Source organism: Lithobates pipiens, unplaced genomic scaffold, assembly GCF_037356315.1.
Source record: "Lithobates pipiens isolate NorthernLeopardFrog02 unplaced genomic scaffold, aLitPip1_a1.2 Scaffold_8, whole genome shotgun sequence".
NCBI classification, from domain to species: domain Eukaryota; kingdom Metazoa; phylum Chordata; class Amphibia; order Anura; family Ranidae; genus Lithobates; species Lithobates pipiens.
The window spans coordinates 560,903,094-560,922,531 of record NW_027507903.1 but is presented as its reverse complement, the minus strand read 5'-3'; the positions used below and the strand labels follow the sequence as shown (position 1 = coordinate 560,922,531).

At 41.4% G+C, this 19,438-nt stretch overlaps 1 protein-coding gene across 2 annotated transcripts in view; it reads left to right on the top strand.

Moving 5' to 3' along the window:
• MAP2K7 (mitogen-activated protein kinase kinase 7) overlaps positions 1 to 19,438 on the top strand; it is a 58,921-nt gene that overhangs the window by 17,983 nt on the left and 21,500 nt on the right. For both annotated transcript variants that reach the window (XM_077470055.1, XM_077470056.1), the window contains 4 exons: positions 2,619 to 2,685; positions 7,467 to 7,580; positions 10,891 to 11,010; positions 17,618 to 17,725. In XM_077470055.1, coding sequence (XP_077326181.1) covers positions 2,619 to 2,685; positions 7,467 to 7,580; positions 10,891 to 11,010; positions 17,618 to 17,725 — 409 coding nt within the window. The remainder of the gene's footprint in view (positions 1 to 2,618; positions 2,686 to 7,466; positions 7,581 to 10,890; positions 11,011 to 17,617; positions 17,726 to 19,438) is intronic.

Genomic DNA, 19,438 nt, shown 5'->3' with positions numbered 1-19,438 from the left:
AAGAAGTTCAATAGCTTCCTTTTTCGTACTTGCTTCTGAGCATGCGTCATTTTTAGTCCGCTGTACTAGCATACTGACGAACGTATTGTCCGCTGAAACCCAAGTCCGACGGGAAGATTGGAGTGCAAAAATACTTTTAGTCCGCCAGACTTCACGCTGGAAAAGTCAGCTGAAGCCCACACACGATCGAATTGTCCGCTGAAATGTGTTTCGGCGGACTAAGTACGCCGGACAATCTGATCGTGTGTACGCGGCATAACAGGCCAGGTTTTATGTGTTACCTTGGGGAGATGCAGACTAGAATACTGCAATCACTGAGCAGCAAATGATATCGCCTGTGATGTATTTCAATTATCTTGCTAACCTGGCCTGTTAGTGGGTCCTGAGGACAAGGTTGATGACCACTGCCCTAGAGAATAAAATGGTGGTAGTTCCAATTTTTTTTTTTTTTTTTTTTTTTTTTATGCCACACGTATTTTACCACAAAGGTTGCAAAATAGCATTATTAATTACTATTTTTTTTGGTAAAATATAAAAGCCGAGGTTTCACCAAGTAAATGGGATACCCAACATGTCAAACCTTAAATTTGTGTTCCCCGTGAAATGGTGACAAAATGGGCAAGCTGAGCCTGGGATACACATAGTGGGGGTGCACGCAGGGTGTGTGGAGCATTCAGCGCCAGGATGAAATTTCTTGTTGCTATTGCGACCTGGTGCCTGGGGGTTGGTGAGCCCTGGTATGGTGGTAAAGCAGTAGTAAAGCTTGTTTTTTCACTTGTACCTACAGGTAAATGTATAACGACCAGGCCATTTTTTGCGTTACTGCACAGCGTTATTTTAACTGACAATTGCGCGGTTGTGGCACACTGTACCAAAATAAAATTTTAGTAAATTTGTTTCCCCACAAATAGAGCTTTCTTTTGGCGGTATTTGATCACTACTGCGTTTTTAAATTTAGGCCAATATGTATTCTGCAACATAATTTTTGGTAATATTTCTATATTGATTGGTTTACGTGAACGTTCTAGTGTTTAGAAACTATGGGATATGGATTTTTTTTCTTTTATACGAGTAATTATGGCGAACAGTGACTTATAGCGGGACTGTGATATTGCGGTGGACAATCGGGCGCTTTTTACACTTTGCGGGAACCAGTGACGCTAATATTGTGATCAGCGCTAAATATATGCTCTCTCTGTACTAATGACACTGGCTGGGAAGGGGTTAAACATCTAGGGTGATCAAGGGGTTAACAGTGTGCCTAGCCAGTGTTTTTTGTGTACGCAGTGTGTTGCTTTTAATAGGGGAAGGGATCGATTCTAGCCTTTGCTTTTCAGAGACACAGAATATATCCCTTCCCCGCTGTCAGAAATGAGATATATCTCCGTTCTCTGTGTTTTGATGCTTGATAGAGAATTATGACAGCAGCAACACGTGCCCCCTGCAGGCGGAAGTGTGGCATCACGTGTGTATAAATGCGATCCTGTGCTCAGCTACCACCCTGTAGCAGTAAAAGTGCTATAGGGTGGTCAGCAAGTGGTTAAAATAGACTGAGTTTGTCTCTGCTGAACAATTATTATTATTATTATTATTATTATTATTATTATTATATTTTTTTTTTTTTTTTTTTTAATACTGGGGTCCCTTTATTGCTCAGAGAACTATGAGTGAACCAACCCTTTAAATTGCAAAAAACTCCTTCATTTAAAAAAAAAAAAAAAAAAAAAAAAAAAAAATACAAAGTCTGATTTCCAAAGTTAATCTGTTTTTGGTGTGAATTTGGTTGGCTAAATCACCCGCTTCATTTTTTTTTGGAGACTTTGAATCAAAATACCGACACTGGAGTTCCCTTTTCTATACCCACCAGTTAAGTCTCACTTCTGCATTCCCCGCATCTGAGAACCAAAGTTCACAAATCTTTTAGCCGCTGTCCCTTAGATGAGCTAATGGTAAGTTGGCTCAATTGGCAAATATGCCAATACAACTGAGCTTTGCAAGACACGATGGGGCACATTGGTTATAAAGCAGTGAATGTGACTTTCATCAAACATTTATTGGTGGTGATAAATTAGTGTCTTTCATACACATGCACCAGGAAGATCCGTCGCCTTCATGTTTGAATGTCCGATTCACCGAATCATGCCCATGTCTGATTCTGAAACTCCAGCCACATTTTTTTTTATTTTTTTCCCCTTCTGCATAATCCACATCTAATACCTACAGCCCCTCTCCAGGAAAGCGCTGGCTGCTGAGGGTGTGAAAGATAAGATTAGTAAAAGTGCTTTATAATGGTACCCCAGACAAAAATAAACCTTTAACCTTTGCGGGGGGATAACATTGTGATTATCTAAATGGCTATTACGGTTTTCATTGAGATTTGGGACCAGAGTTTGAATCCCACCTGGGACTCAACCTGCATGGAGAAAACAAATCTACTATATATCTCAGTCTTTGTTGCTGAAGATCACTGTTTCTTCTGAAACTTTATATCCCTGCCCTTTTTATATTTGTGATCTTCAATTTTTATGTATATTTATGTACAAACTGCATCGGACTACAGAATAGGTTGTGATGGCCAGGGTATTGGGACTATGGTAATCCTTTTTCTTTCTTTTCAGCACTGAAATTGACCAGAAGCTGCAAGAAATCATTAAGCAGACTGGGTATCTGTTAATTGATGGACAGGTGAGATAAAGACGTGAAGATCGTTGTTATAGATATTGCTTTACTTGTAGGTTAGGAAGCCCATAGAACTGTATTAGTTGCAGAATAACTTGGTTATTACATGTTCATAGCTCAGCTCATCCAATCGGAGAATACTTTGCATCTATTCAGAAAATGCAAAGCATTCTCTAAATGTTGCCCTCCTGTGTTCAGAATGCAGCAAGGCAGCTACACGGCGTGGGACTGGAAGCAAGTGGAGATCACTGGCATAGTGGTGTCTTACGACATACATATGATACGACCATGTATAACATTTCTATACCTGGATGACGTCTTTAAAGCAGAGTTCCAGCATTGTTTCCCAAAATGTCTTTCGGGACAGCATCTGAGAGACCATGGCTCCTCCCACAACAGGAAACTCCTCATCAAAATCTTTAACAGGAGGCATCCACCGAGCTTCCTTCAGTTTATTTATTTTTATTTTATTTGTTTATATTTTCTCCAGCCGGTAGGAACACCTCTGATGAGCGCCATTAACTGTCTCCCAGGCTATCCTGGGAGACAGGTTCTCGCTTGTGTTTTTCCGTTTTTGTTTCAAGGAGACTGTGATCCTCTCAATTGCCTTTTGTTGGATTGTGTCTGTGGGCGCTCTCCTTTTTTTTTTTTTTTTCCAATTCAAACAAGCCAAGGAGTACATGGTGGCCGCATGGGAGCCCCCTGTTTGCCTCCCGTGTCGTGGGACAGCGGTGGTGTAATGCTGAGCAACCGCCATTGTTCTAGTGGCCAGGGAGAGCCTTTGACCACGTGCAGTGCACAGGAAAAGGCGGCACTTCCGGGTCGAGCGCGCATCAAATTGGGGGGCAGGGTCACCTGGTGCCTTTATTTCCGGGTTGGTTGCGGCGGCATTTATATTCTGGAACCGGCTTTTTTTCAGCCACATGAACATAGTGTGCTCTGCAATGGAGGAAAGTACGGCGAATAAGGGGGCAAGCATAGTCACCTGCAAGGCCAAGGTAAGGGGCTGGGTTTCTGTTTCACTGCGGGCCGTTTCCTCCTCTGGGTTATCAGTCCCTCTTTAAGAAAATAAATTTGTTGTGGAGCTTGCTTGGGCACAGGGAAGTTAGGAGGTCCTTTCCTAGTGCACCTGGGTGTTTTTACATTTTGTAACCTGCTGTGTTCAGCAGTTTTCAGTGTAGTTCTATTGTGTTTCTTCTTTTTGTCCAGGCTAAGAGCTCTGTTCAACCAGTAAAGAAAGTGTCCTGCTTGCAAAGAAAAGTTAGGCGAATCCTGGACAAAGCCTCTTTGTGCTGATTATATCATCCAATTGTGGCGATCTTTTTACAACCATTAAGGATGAACTCCATGCTACTTTTCTGGTCAAATCTGAGAGAAGAGCCAGGGTCCTCAGGGGAATCCATTACACTACAGCTGACCCCAGAGTCTCGGGATGCTTCTCTGAGAAGCCGGGCTTCCGGCTGTATCAGGATGTTTCCCAAGAACCTTTTTCCCCCTCTGAGGTGGCATCTGCCTGATTTTTCTTCATCCTCTTCTGAAATCAGTCATACCCTAAGTATAACATGTTCCTTGAAGGGGGGGGGGGGTGATTCCTTAAAGTAATGCACGCTACCTTGGTGGATAGAGGAAGAGAAAAGGGAGCTCTCCTTCATGACCATATGTACGCAGGTCTAAGAGACTCCAAAGGCCTCAACTTTCTGGTCCATTTGATTATAGCAGGTGTGATTAAAAAAAAAAAATGGCTGGAGCCGGAGAAGAATCCCAGGGTTTTTTTCCTTGTTAGTTTTATTGAGTTTTCAATACAAAACATAACATAACATAACAGAGGTGTCGATTTTGAGCATTAAAAGAAAAGGGAATGCAGCTCTAAAAAACATAGGCTAGTTGGTAGGCAGCACAAACAATAAGTTACAAAATATAACCATTTGTGTTAACGTGGGATTATTGAGGTAATAGTGCATCCGCTGTAGTGGCCTCAGGTATATTACAGAGATAAGCTGGTTGTCATAGAGGATGGATCTTAAACCTTCAGAAGTCAAATCTGATTCCCTCGCAGAAGGTGTTATACTTGGGGTACCGTATCAACTCAGTGGAGCAAAGATTTTTTTTTTTCCCCAGAGGAAAAGGAGAAAAAGCTATTGGAAGTAGTGTCTCTGTTACGGTCAAGAAGGTCCTGTCAACCTTGGGAACCCTGAGCTCTTCAATACCTGCAATTCAGTGGGCAAAACTTCAATTCAGACCTCTGCAGAGTTTCTTATTGAGAGCTTGGGCTCCCCTAGCAGGATTTTCTGGACTTGCTTGTAAAGATCCCAATCTCTGTAAAAAGGAGTCTTTGGTGGTGGAAGAACCAGACAAGGTTTTCAGTGGGTCTGTTATGGTCCATCCTGGTCCAAGTAAGGATAACGACAGATGCCAGCTCCTGCGGTTGGGGGGACTCACATGAGCGGTCAATGGGCACAGGGCTCATGGTCCGCAGAAGAAGCAGTAAGATCCTCAAGTTGGAGGGAACTGAAAGCAATAGAGATGGCCATGCTGACCTTTACCGAAGAAGTTCAGGGATTTCATGTACAGATCTTGTGGGACAATGCCACAGCGGTGGCTTACATAAACGTACTGGGAGGCACCAGAAGCAGAGTTCTTCAGGGTCTAGCAGGAAGTATTCTGGAATTGGGCAGGGCTCTAAAATCTATCCTTGTTCGTGGCCCATTTAAGAGGGACTCTAAGCAAGGTAGCGGATTTTCTCAGTGGAAACTAAGTATACAAAGCAGAGTGGCAATTGAACCCAGAGAGCTTTAATTGTCAAGAAATTGGGGCAGCCACAGGTGGATCTCTTTGCGACTCAGGAGACTGCACAGGTGCCTCTCTTCTCCCTGAACAGAACCGGCCCATCCCTGCGGTTAGATGCTCTGGCACACAGTTGGAAGTTTCACCTCTGTTACACCTCCCCCCCCCCCCCCCCCCCTTCAGCTTATTCCTAAAGTCATAAGAAAAATCCAGAAAGTGGATACGACAGTAATCCTCATCACTCTTTTTACAGATAGAATTGTTCTGAAAATAGACCTTAATTTTTTACCGACGGTTGCTTCGCTCCAAAATTGTGCTCAGGAGATTATACTTCCTACGTAATCCATTGGGAACGAAAGAAGAAGAATTTCATACAGACGTATTATAAGCTACCAGGGGAACCATTATCAGATAGTTTAGAATGGCTATTGCAGAAGCGTATTCCTTTTCAGGTTAAGATAGTCCAGTTGGTATTTGTGCTCATTCTACAAGAGCTTTCGCAGTGAGTTGGGCAGAGAAAGTTAGTGCCACCCCGAACAAATCTGTAAACCAGCTACGTGGGCGAGTCTGACGACCTTTGCCCGTCGTTATAGGTTGACATCATGACAGCAGGGGCCCAGGCTTTCACTAGGAAAGTCTTGCGTCCCATCTTAATGGGGTAGGTCTCGATTATCCTCTCGGCTGCTGTCCTGAAAGTCGTTTTGGGAAAATTCAAGTTAGACTTGCCGCTAACTTGTTTTACAATAGTCTTTCAGGACAGCAATGACCTGCCCTTTTTTTGCTGTATACTATGATGTGACTTTTGCTTATATGTTTCAGCTGGGACTAGAGGTTCTCTACAGACAACTGAAGGAAGCTGGCTGGAGGCTTCCTGTTTTAAAGATTTTGATGAGGTTTTTCCTGTTGTGGGAGGAGCCATAATCTCCCAGTTGCTGTCCTGAAAGACTATTGGAAGACAAGTTACCGGTAATTCCTAAGGTGAATTTTTTTTGTTTTTTTCTTTAAAAATGCTCCCAGGTTGTATGCACCTAATACTATATCAAGCAGAATTATTATATGTAGTTTTTTTAAGAGTTATTTATTTTAAAATGCTTACTTGGCAGTCCCCACTGAAGTGGGCAGCCGAAGCCCACTGGTATGTCCTTCCGGATATGGTGCTGCTGGATACCCAGCATGCACCTCCCGATTGCATGCATGTGAATAAACAGTGATGCTGCAAGCGCTGGCACGTTGTCTCCTGGGATTGATGACAATCCTATATTCCAGGAGCCATTGCATGGCCGGACATGATGTAGGCGGAAGCGGAGGATAACCACAAAAAAAAAATATATTTTCGCTGCAAAAAAAAAATTGCAGGCAGTTGTGATGAACACAGGGGGGAGTTGATAAAATGCCTGGAACTCCGCTTTCAGTACAATGTAAAAAGAGAGAGAAGAAAGTACAAACGAAAACCTTTTGTAATACTTAAAGAAATACTAAAGTCTTGCTTTTTTTTTTAATTTAAAAATAACAAACCTGGAATACTTGCCGCCTCTGAACAGTGGTTTTGCATAGAGCAGTATAGATCCTCCTCTTCTAGGGTCCCCCACCAGTGCTCCTGGCCCTTTCCTCCTGTCGAGTACCCCCACAGGAAGCAGCTTGCTTTGGGGGCACTCAAGCGGAGCCAATGCTGTGTGTGTCCTTTCAGACAAGGAGCCGCGACTCAGCCCCACCTTTGTGTGTGTGTGTGTGTGTGTGTGTGTGTGTGTCTATAGAGATGGATAGGATCTCTCTATCAGTGGGATGGGACAGTAAAGGCGCTTGGACTGGGGTCAGATCATAATTCTGATGCAGACTAATTATTGTATGAAGGACCTGTGATGACTGTATGGATTTGACGTGACTACATTTTCTGTACTCTTGCTGCCTGTTAGAAGTATATAAAAAAAAATAATTAAATCCTACCTTGTACATTATATATGACAGTTGCCTAATCACAGCTCTCGCCATATTCTTTTTCTCAGAAATACCAGGCAGATATAAATGACTTGGAGAATTTGGGAGAAATAGGCAGTGGAACTTGTGGACAAGTCTGGAAGATGAGGTTTAAGAAGACCGGACCTATCATCGCTGTAAAGGTATGTGATTGTTTTTTGTATGGACTGCGAATAATATGCTTATGACTAATCTGAAAGACCACAGAAAATATTGGACAGTTTTATCTTTGACCTTACAATGATGATTTTTTTTTTTCATGATATAATCAACACAGTACATATAGGAGTACTTTTTGCAGTGACTGAAAAGTTATTTTTGGTCTGTACATTTTTTTTATTTTTTTTTGTCTACAAATTCTCACTTTTGTGCACAAATTAGCTTGATTATAGTTGCAATAAAAACATTCCAAACAGGCATAGAAGGATTATTAGTATGTGGAATATATTATATGCAATTCAGTTTATGGTATTACACTTTAGAGATTGCAAACTAAACATTACTAGGGGGAAAAAAAAAAGGTCTTTGCTTATGTTCCACTTCAACAACCAGTCCATCTCACCACTGCAATCCCGCTGGCCCACACACAAAGGTATTTGATAGCCATGGAACACCTGCCATTACTGGTCCTCTACAGCCTGGCTGAGGAGCCATCAGGTCAATGTCAGCCCTCCTTCTTTTTTTTCTTTTTTTTTTTGCCACCCAGATTCCAGCAACACATAGGCCGAGGTTTATTAGGAGATTCCAGCGAAGGTAATTTTTGCCGTTGAAAAAGCGGTACATTCCACAAATCCATCCCGGCTACCTTAATTTTAGTTATACTGGGTGTAACCTGGTGAGATGAGTGAACCCCCAGAACAGGTGACAGCAGCTTAAGGCAGCCCGTGTGTGTGTGTGTGTGTGTGTGTGTGTGTGTGTGTGTATATAGATATAGAGAGAGAGAGAGTTATTTTCTTTTTCATTCAACCAGCAGGTTCCTCCCATCCACACATTCAAGGTGGATGGGGGGGAATCCCTGTAGCTGTGCCATTGTGTTCTTATGGTGGGGAGTCTTCCCCGCTGTCAGAATACAATGATTAGTCCCGCCACCTATAGCCAATTTGATTGGGAAAACCCAACAGGCTGGTTATAAAGAAATCGATTTGGTAGATCGACTTTGTACAACCAAGATGCCCATACGTTGATTGAAATTCGTCCGTTACCTGCTGAACCAGCTGAATTGCGATCCATATATGGCCAGCTTTAATGGGGATTCCCCCCTCACATTGGAGAACACAGTCTTAAAAAAATAAAAATAAGTAAAAAAAAAAAAAACTGGCATATTGACCCTTTGCTATGCTAGCAAAATTACAAAGAAATGGGTGTTGCGACGCTAAACGGATATTAAACAATATTAATGAGTGAATAAATGTATATGTGCATAAAAGACTGAAAAGTGCACCACACTATGTGTACCAGTGGTATAATATATACACCATGAATTGACCAATAAATATGTTCAAAATCTCATAATGGACACGCTAATAGTGATGATTAAATAGACACAGAATATAAATGTGTGTGTGTGTATGTATATATATGTGTGTGTGTGTGTGTATGTGTGTGTGTGTATATATATGTATATATATATATATATATATATATATATATATATATATATATATATATATATATATATATATATATATATATATATATATATATATATATATATGTGTGTATGTGTGTGTATATATATATATATATATATATATATATAATATGTGTGTGTGTGTGTGTGTGTGTATGTGTGTATATATATATATATATATAAATTTATTCTCTCTATCACCATTATTTTACAGCACTGCCTTAACCCTCTTGGGCATGGAGATCACCAAAGCTTCACATACAGATTGTCACTGGAGTACTCCTCCTTGAGGACATCACGTAGCTGGTGGATGTTAGAGACCTTGCGCTCCTCCATATTCCGTTTGAGGATGCTCCACAAATGCTCAATAGGGTTTAGGTCTGGAGACATGCTTGGCCAGTTCTTCACCTTTACCCTCAGCTTCTTTAGCAAGGCAGTGGTTGTCTTGGAGGTGTGTTTGGGGTTATGTTGGAATACTGCCCTGCGGCCCAGTCTCCGAAGGGAGGGGGATCATGCTCTGCTTCAGTATGTCACAGTAAATATCGGCATTCATGATTCCCTCAATGAACTGTAGCTCCCCAGTGCCGGCAGCACTCATGTAGCCCCAAACCATGAAACTCCCACCACAATGCTTGATTGCAGGCAAGACACACTTGTCTTTGTACTCCTCACTTGGTTGCGGCCACATGCGCTTGACACCGTCTGAACCAAATAAGTTTTATCTTGGTCTCATCAGACCACAGAACATGGTTCCAGTAATCCATGTCCTTAGTCTGCTTGTCTTCAGCAAACTGTTTGCAGGTTTTCTTGTGCTTTTTCAGATTCTTTTTTTCAGATCCCCAGAGAGTTCTTTGCCATTTGGTGCCAAGTTGAACTTCCAGTGACCAGTATGAGAGAGTGAGAGCGATAACACTGAATTTAATACACCCGTTACCCTTTCACACCTGGGACCTTGTAACACTAACGAATCACATGCCACCAGAGAGGGAAAATGGCTAATTGGGTGTGTCACATGAAGTGTTGTCACATGAAAAGATATAATAGAATATTTACAAAAATGTGAGGGTTGTAATCACTTTTGTGTGTGTGTGTGTGTGTGTGTGTGTGTGTTTTTTTTCTTAAAACACCTCTCACCTCCAATAACAATTGTGCTCAATATTCAGCAAGGTATCTTCACTTTTACAGACACTCTTAGGGCACTTTCACACTGAGGCGTTGGCTTTACCAGTCGTTTAAGCGGCAATTTTAATCCCCCGCTAGCGGGCGAAAAAGGGTTAAAAACGCCCGCTCCAGCGGTGCAGCCCATTAATTGCAATGGGCAGGGGGTGTTGCCTCCCAGTGTGCACTAGTCTTAAGCCTCCAGTTCACTACGGACTCTCCTGCCGTCTTGCACAATATCCACCAATATATTAGGGGTAAGGTCCCTTTTAAGGCTTTCCAAATCTCATGCGGTCATACCCATGTTAGGAAAATACATACAACAAGCTTCACATTGTATAGTAAAACCAGATAACCTAATTTATTATATAAGAAATGCACTCTGAGTATTAAAACTTGTACAAATCAAATATAAACCACGAGATATCAGGACTTGGTTGCTTCCAGTCCGTATCTGCCTCCATTCCAGCCCTACGCGTTGCGTCACGTTCACGTGACTTTATCAGGGGTTTAAATGCTATCAATAACAAAAACAAATAGATTACAGCTTTTGGATGTACTGCAAGATTTGACCTAAGTCTTTCCTTCAGACCTACAGGGAGCATGGTAATATCTGATTGAATTCTGAAAACCTAATAACTTTTTTTTTTTTTTTTGTCTTTCAGCAAATGCGGCGTTCAGGAAACAAAGAGGAGAACAAACGTATTTTGATGGATTTGGATGTTGTACTTAAGAGCCATGATTGCCCATACATAGTACAATGTTATGGCACTTTCATCACAAATGTAAGTTTATCGATTTAATGTATACACCCTGGAGCAGAGCTCATCTGAATCTGCAGTGCATTTGTGTTGTGAACAATGATCCAGATTGCGTTCACATTGTCTCCAGTTTTTTAAAATGTGTATATATAGCAGCCTTTCTCACCAAGGGTTCTGTGTAACCCTAGTGTACCTCCAGAGGTTGTTGGGGGTTATTGAGCAGGAAGCAATTTCTATCTCTCAGATAAGTAACCAATGATCTTTTAGGCTGCATTCACACGTGAGCGTTTCAAACTTGGCTGATTTTGCTGAGTTTTTGCTCAGGTCACCAATGTAAAAGGCAGAAAAACACCTGTGATCTGCCCCAAGAAGCTGATTTTCATTTTATTTTTAATTTTTTTGAGCTTGGGGCATTTTTCAGGCATTTTACTTCAGGTAACCGAACAATCAGATGTGAGCAAGTGCCATTGAAATTAATGGGATTTTGCTTGTTGTGTGTGTTTTTTTTCGGGCGTTTTACCAGCTGAAAACGCTCAGGCGTGAATGCAGCCTAAAGCTATCGGGAAAGGTGGGAATTATTCCCACTGACAAGATATGAATGTTTTTACCTGACAATACCACTATTGTGCAGTGAGCTGTAGATATAGTAGTTATTAGCAGGCGTTCCCTTTGATCAGAAAGTTATTTCAAGGGGTTCTTCATGTTAAAAACGTTTAGCGGCTGATCTATAGATACTTTTTTTGTTTTTAAGCTTTGAACAGGGAAGGGTTAAAACTCCCTCCTCCCTGGAGATATTACAGCTTTTATTCTCCCCCCCCCCCCCCCCCAACTAAAACCTGCCAATATTTCTGAGTGTTTTGGGGGGGATTTGTTCATTAAACACAAAGACCATGTGTAAGGTCAAATACTGATGTTGGGTCAGAAGTGTAGCAAATCCAAAGAGTGTACAGATACACCGTACAAATGGCACTCCTAGGAGAAGTGCGGAGTCGCTTGGTCCATTGGAACTTTCATCTGTATCTGTAGACCATCAACAGGGATGAGGCAGCTGGATGGATGCATGGATGAAAGGGTAATTTTTGGATGGATGGCTGAGCAGAAGGGACCGCTACTGGAACCTCTGCAGCTTCCGCAGAAGATCGGGATACATCTCAATGTAGAAGAAGCTGCAGGATGCTGAGGTATAAAAATGTTTATTAAAATAAGCAGCACACTTACATTGGAGTTATTCAAATGCATATAAATAAGAGGACAAAGTCCCTAGAAATGCATCATAAACACCCCCTCTCCGACATCCACCAGGCATTTTGACAGCTGTCATCCTTGTGTGCAACTGAGAAAAGCGTCGCTAATATCCATACCTTGAGCTGGCTGGCTCCCTGTCCGTTTTGTTTGCTCACTGATGCCTTCATCATCACACTGATCACAGCTGCTTGGTCCCAGGTGTTCCCTACCCATGCTGTTTCATGCTAACTTCAATATAAGTGTGCTGCTTATTTTAATAAAGTGATTTTTATTTGATCCTGACTTCAGCGCTCTGCTGTTCATTTTTCTTCTATGTTGGATCAGAAGACCTGGCTCAAAGTTGGCATTCTAGTTCATCCTGAAGGTGTTCAGTAGGGTTGTGGTCAGGGCTCTGTGCAGTCTCCTACACCAAACTAATACAAACCATTCATGGAGCTGATTTGTACTCCAGCACTGTCATTCTGGAGCAAAAAGAGCCTTCCTAAAAGTGTTCAGAAATAGGCGGCATGCAGTCTAAAAAAAAAAAAAACTCCACTGCTGGCTATTGTATTAAAGCAGCTGTGGTGCCTACATCAGTGCTGTTAAATGGTGACTGCAAATGATAGGATGCAGTCCCTGCTCTGTCAATATTTCTCGTTGATTTGTAAATTCACCCTCCTCCTTTTTAAGACCATGTTAAACTCATATTTAGGGTATAACATGGTGCCAAGCAGACCCCTACAATCCCAAAACAGCCTCTCTGACAGCTAGTAGGGGTTCTTCTCCCCTGCAGCTGCTCTCCACCCATTGTGATTACTGCACTCGTAGTCCATTGACACTGCCCTCGGCTCTCTAACTGATATGTACGTTGGTATAGACAGATCTGGAGGAAGAGCCTGACCTTGCACCCACGATCCACTCATTTGCAAAAAAAGTTATAAATGCACGTTTTTATTTTTCTGCAAACATATGTGTCTTTATTTTATTTTTGCAACATCTGGACTTTTAAATTTGTCATGATACAGCCTGGCTCCTGATGACTGTCAGTGAGTGTTCTGTGGAGACAGGCTGACACTATGAGGCCGGGTTCACACCGCTGCGATGCGGGAACGCCGCGAATCCGCGGCGTTTTCCCGCATCACATTACTCCCGCCGGCAGTTCACACTGTCCTATGCGGATGGCTGGGAGTGTCAATGATATGTTAATGACACCCCCAGATCCGTCCGCATATCGCAGTGCGATCTGCCGACTCGCACAGGAATCTGATCGCATGGTGTGAACACCCATGCGATCCGATTCTGTTGCAGACCAAAAAAAGGGTCCCGTGCGAGTTTGCTGCGGGAGCGATGCGAATTCAGCCATACTATCTGTATGGCTGCACTCGCATCGCTACGGAGATCGGATGTGATTTGCGGTGCGAATCACATCCGTATCTCCCCCCGCAGCAGTGTGAACCCAGCCTTAAGGTAGAATGTGGCGCCTTATGATTCCTGTTACACAATCTAATTTCTTTGGATTCTGTGAAGATTTAAGGTTGATGTAAACTGTCACCCTGTAATACAAAAAAACATTAAGTTTTTAAAATAGAAGTAAAAAGCAAAACATTTGTGCATAGATGTAATAAACATTTATAAATACCTTGTTTTCCCTTTTTATAAGTGATCACATTCCCTCTGTTCTCAGCTGCATAAGGCCCTCAAGGTGATTGTAATCGTATTGGTGCAATTGCGACAGAAACAATTGAGTACTGTTCATGATCCATTTTTATTTTTTTACTTTTTTTTTTTTTTTATTTGCACTAATATACAATTTTTTAGGACAAGCTTTTGGGTTGTGGCCCCTTCAAGTACTGCTCGGATCTTGAGGCTGGGTTCACACTTAAAGTGGATGTAAACCCACTCTCATTCTTTCTAAACTACTGCAATATTGGTTATCTAGAAGGATATACATGCCTCCTGCATGTATACTTATCTGTCAAATGTCTCCCCTCTGTCTGCTATGAGACCGAAAAATAGAGATTTTGTGGGTGGGTCTGTTTTCCAGGGCTCAGTGGGTGGAGTCGTGATATCAGACTCCCCACCCACCTCTACACTCCCCTTATCAACATGCATTTTCTCCTGTGTATTTCTTACACTGAACTTCTGCTATGATCACTAACATCCAGTCAAAACCCAGAAAAGTCCCCACATGACTTTAGCATGCCATATCATTCTGAAGTGTGGAACAGCCAATCTTTGCAGAGCTGCTGAAGAAAGGAGTGGGGGTATGAATTAAAAAATAATGCATGTCTTAGGCATGTCTTAGGCTAGTACACGAGATATGTAAGTCACCTGTCAATCACACTGAAAAAAGATATGAGGATTCCTCAGAGCTAGATTAACTCTTTGTGGCAAGACTGGGTACAGCTGATCTGAAATCCCATACTCTATATTGTGCCAGACAAAAAAAAAACACAATTCAGGTTTACATCTACTTTAATTTGGATGCGGCTCACAGCAGGGGTCCGGTGCGTTGCCGCTTTGTTTCGGGGACGAATTGGGCCCAAATTTTTACCTGAATTCTGACCTGAAACTGAGCCAAAGGCGCACAGGTTTCTTGTGAAATCCACTCCGCAGCCGTCTCCGAAGATGTGTGAACCAGCTCCATTGAGAACCGGTCACAATCTCCTGTCATGCAAATTGGATACGGAGAAAGCCACATCCAATTTGCATAAGTGTGACCCCAGCCTGTAGAAGGGGACATACCAAAAGCTTGTCCTGAAAAATTGATTGTTAGTGCAAATAGAAAAAAAACATCACAGACCAATTGTTTCTAAGGAGCTCCGAGAGCTGGGGGAGGCGAGCGAAACAGCAACACATTAGTCTTTCACATTGTCTTGTCTGACCACTCTGTGCCCTCATGCCTAGTGTGGTCAGTTTTTGATTGGAAGGTAGAGGGGGGCTGGCAGGAACATCAGGTGTTTCACACAAAGGAAGCAATCCAAAGAGAACAGGATACTTCATACAAGTGCATGGTAAAGCAGGCACATGTAATAAATATGAAATGTTGCGTTTACATATTCTTTAGTAGGTTAACTTCAAAGCAGAGTGGGCACAGATGTATCATTCTAGTTTAGAAACACAGTTGTGATGGGTCATAGCTCTATATCTAAACAGTTCTGCCTTCATAAACTATACAGTTTTTCTATATGCCAGCTCTTTTGTAAACTAAAGCTGTGCTCCAACTTGCCTTTAGCCTTGCACAGTTGAACCCCAGCTTGGTTTAGCTCAGTGTGAAGTGTATACTCAGCAGTACAATGTCTGCAGCCTTATCTTCAGTCTTGTACAGTTGTACAGACTCCTCTCCTGTACTTAAAACCCTTACTCTGATTTTCCTGCACACTGTTAGCGTCTAACAATGTGCATTAGAATTTACAGTAAGCCAGACAGAGCCTGGCATTTTTTTTTCTTAGTTGCAGAACATCCAGCTTCATCTAACTGTTTCATCCCTTGCTAAGCTGCTCCTTACCTGCCCGTTTCATTCATTGGCTTTCAGTTCTGCCAATCATGGAGGCTCAGCAACACATGTGGGTGTTAACGAGGGTGCTCTGCTGTTTTTAGGAAGCTAAATATGAGCTAAATATGCATTCCTGTATTTAACTAAAATTCCACGCTTAGGTGTGTGCTAAGCTGCAGCCTCCCTGCAGTTTGTAGCTAATTATAAAAGGAAAAGAATTTGGCACAAATGATTTTTTTTATATAAAATATATGCATGAATATCCCAAATCTCCTTATATCATAACTAAAAGCAAACTGAAAAAATGATGAACATGTGTCTGTATTCAGTATATGATACCTGGGAAAAAAAAATCCTTAAGTCAAGTAACATAAAAAAATACACACCCCAAAACCAATGCAAATATATAAATGTGTGTATGTGTGTGTGTGTGTGTGTGTGTGTGTGTGTGTGTGTATATATATATATATATATATATATATATATATATATATATATATATATATATATACATATATATATACACACACAATAAGTCCAAATCTGTGATAAAGAACTATCTGCATAAATGTCCATAATTATTTTTAAAAAATCCCAGCGTGACTTGTGCAGAATCCAGATGACACTTTATCACAATTTCTGTGCAGAGAAATATGGTGACCTTTCCATGCTCCTCCTTTGTTTTATGCACTCACCAGAAAACCCTACCCCTGCACGCATGAAGAGCATGCAGTCAGATATGCCTCTGGTCCTGGTGTCCCCATGATCAATATGACCTCCTACTCTGTGGCGTTGCTTGTATAATATAGCATGTCCACATAAAATTAATAGTAGAAACGGGCACTTATAGCTCCTATCCGGTATTAACTAAATTTATTTTCCAAAAGTAAAATCTTTTAAGAGGAAGGAGCTCCAATTGCCCCAATTCGTATAGGCATACAACAGTTTCCTGGGTTCTGGACGCCGTGCGTTCCACAGACCACAGTGCAAAAACCGGAAAGTGATGTGATAGCGTGCCAAGTCCTAACTTGCGCGTTTCGTCATTGGTCGTCTCGACGCACGTAAGGTGGGACTTCTGCTGAGATTTTTTGAATTGTGGACATTTATTGCGGCTAGTTCTTTATCACAGATTTGGATATATATCTAGATATCTAGATGTATATCTAATATATTATATATAATATTATATATATTTTTTTTATTGGGGGGGGGGCTGGGTTACATTGGTTTTGGTTTGTGTATTTTTTTTTTTTTATGTTACTTGATTTATACAACAGACACAAGTTCATCATTTTTTCAGTTTGCTTTTAGTTATGATACAATGAGATTAGGGTTATTCACGTATATTTTATATAAAAAAAATTTTGTATTTGACACCACAGCTAAAATTTTATATGCGCTTTTAAAATATTTGTTGTAGGCAGAGCCAAATTCCCTTTCTTTTTATAATTAACTATATGCAGTCCCTCCCCACCAGCCGTGATCCTGCTTGCATTGTACAGAGGCACAGAGACAACCACATCATAATGTTGAGATCATTGGGTCCAAAATAAGGTATTTTATGAGAACGGAATGGTTTTACTTCAACATTTCATTAGCATATTGAATACTCGGGTGGGAATGAACCAAGAAAGGCAAAATATAATCAGATTAAACTTCCACTCTATTTGGAAAGAGAGTGGACTCTTTTGTATAAAAACATGGTATAAGCTGGATTTTCTCTTAATCCTGCCTCCCTTTCACACTCGTCTCTTTATCTTGGTATGACCTGCATGCTGTAAGATTACTCTTCATTGGGGTTAGTGCAATAAAAAGTAGACTGGAGCCTCTGTGTTCATTGAGCTGTCATTTTCTGGTGTTTGATTAAAAAAAAAAAAAAAAAATGACCTTTTTTCTTTGTTTTAATTCAAGACTGATGTGTTCATAGCCATGGAGCTGATGGGGACCTGTGCAGAAAAACTGAAGAAAAGGATCCAGGGTCCCATACCAGAGAGAATTTTGGGAAAGATGACTGTAGCAGTGAGTAAAATTGTTTTGTTTTTATTCAGCTGGTTTACTTTTCTAAATGTCTTTGCTGTGTATCTGTAGCTGTAGGTCTACATCCCAATTTCTTTACTTGGCTGTCAGATTTCCCTAGAGTTTGCTTAGACTGAGGAGGTGAAGAGAAGACGGGCTTGAGAAGATCTTGGGCTGAAGCGGTTGTTGGATTATAGGATGTAGGAACAGGAACTCATATTTGAGTGGTACAGTGAGGGAAAAAGTATTTGATCCCCTGCTGACTTTGTACGTTTGCCCACTGACAAATGATCAGTCTATCATTTTAATAGTAGGTTTTTTTTAACAGTGAGAGACAGAATAACAATGAAAGCTATCCAAAAAAACACATTTCAAAAATGTTATAAATTGATTTGCATTAAATGAGTGAAATAAGTAGTTGACCCCATCACAATACATAACTTAGTATTTGGTGGCAAAACCCTTGTTGGCAATCGGAGGTCACATGTTTCTTGTAGTTGGCCACCAGGTTTGCACACCTCTCAGAAGGGATTTTGACCCACTCCTCTTTGCAGATCCTCTCCAAGTCATTAAGGTTTCGAGGCTGACGTTTGGTAACTCAAAACTTCAACTCCCTCCACATATTTTCTATGTGATTAATATCTGGAGACTGGCTAGGCCACTCCAGGACTTTAATGTGCTTCTTCTTGAGCCACTCCTTTGTTGCCTTGGCTGTGTTTTTTGGGTCATTGTCATGCTGGAATACCCATATATGACACATTTTGAATGCCCTGGCTGAGGGAATGAGGTTCTCATCCAAGATTTGATGGTACATGGTCCTGTCTATTGTGCCTTTTTTAAAGTTGTCCTGTCTCCTTAGCAGAAAAACACCCCCAAAGCATAATGCTTCCACCTCCATGTTTGATGGTGGGGATTGTGTTCTTTGTGATAGGCAGCTCCTCCTCCAAACACAGCGAGTTGAGTTGACGCCAAAAGAGCTTAATTTTGGTCTCATCTCACCACAACACTTTCACACAGTTCTCTGAATTATTCAGATGTTCATTAGCAAACTTCAGACGTCCCCCTGCTTTTTTAAGCAGGGGGACTTTGCGGGCGCTGCAGGATTTCAGTCCTTCACAGCGTAGTGTGTTACCAATTTGTTTTCTTCAACTATGGTCCCAGCTACCTTGAGATCATTGACAAGATTCTCCCATGTAGTTCTGTGCTAATTCCCCACCGTTTTCGTGATCATTGACACTCCACAAGGTGAGATCTTGCATGGAGCCCCAGATCGAGGAAGATTGACAGTTATTTTGTGTTTCTTCCATTTGCGAATAACCACACCATCTGTTGTCACCTTCTCACCAAGCTGTTTGGCGATGGTCTTGTAGTCCATTCCAGCCTTGTGTGGGTCTACAATCTTGTCCCCAACATCCTTGGACAGCTCTTTGTTCTTGGCCATGGTGGAAAGATTGGAATCTGTTTCTGTGGACAGATGTGTTTTTTTATACAGGTAACATGAAACTAGGAGCACTCCCTTTCAAGAGTGCTCCATATCTCAGCTCGTTACCTGTATGTAAGACACCTGGGATGCATAAATCTTGCTGATTGATAGGGGATCAGATACTTATTTCACTCAATAAATTGGAAATCAATTTATAACTTTTTGAAATGCGTTTTTCTGGATGTTTTTGTTGTTCTGTCTCGCTGTTAAAATCCACCAATTTAGGAAAAAAA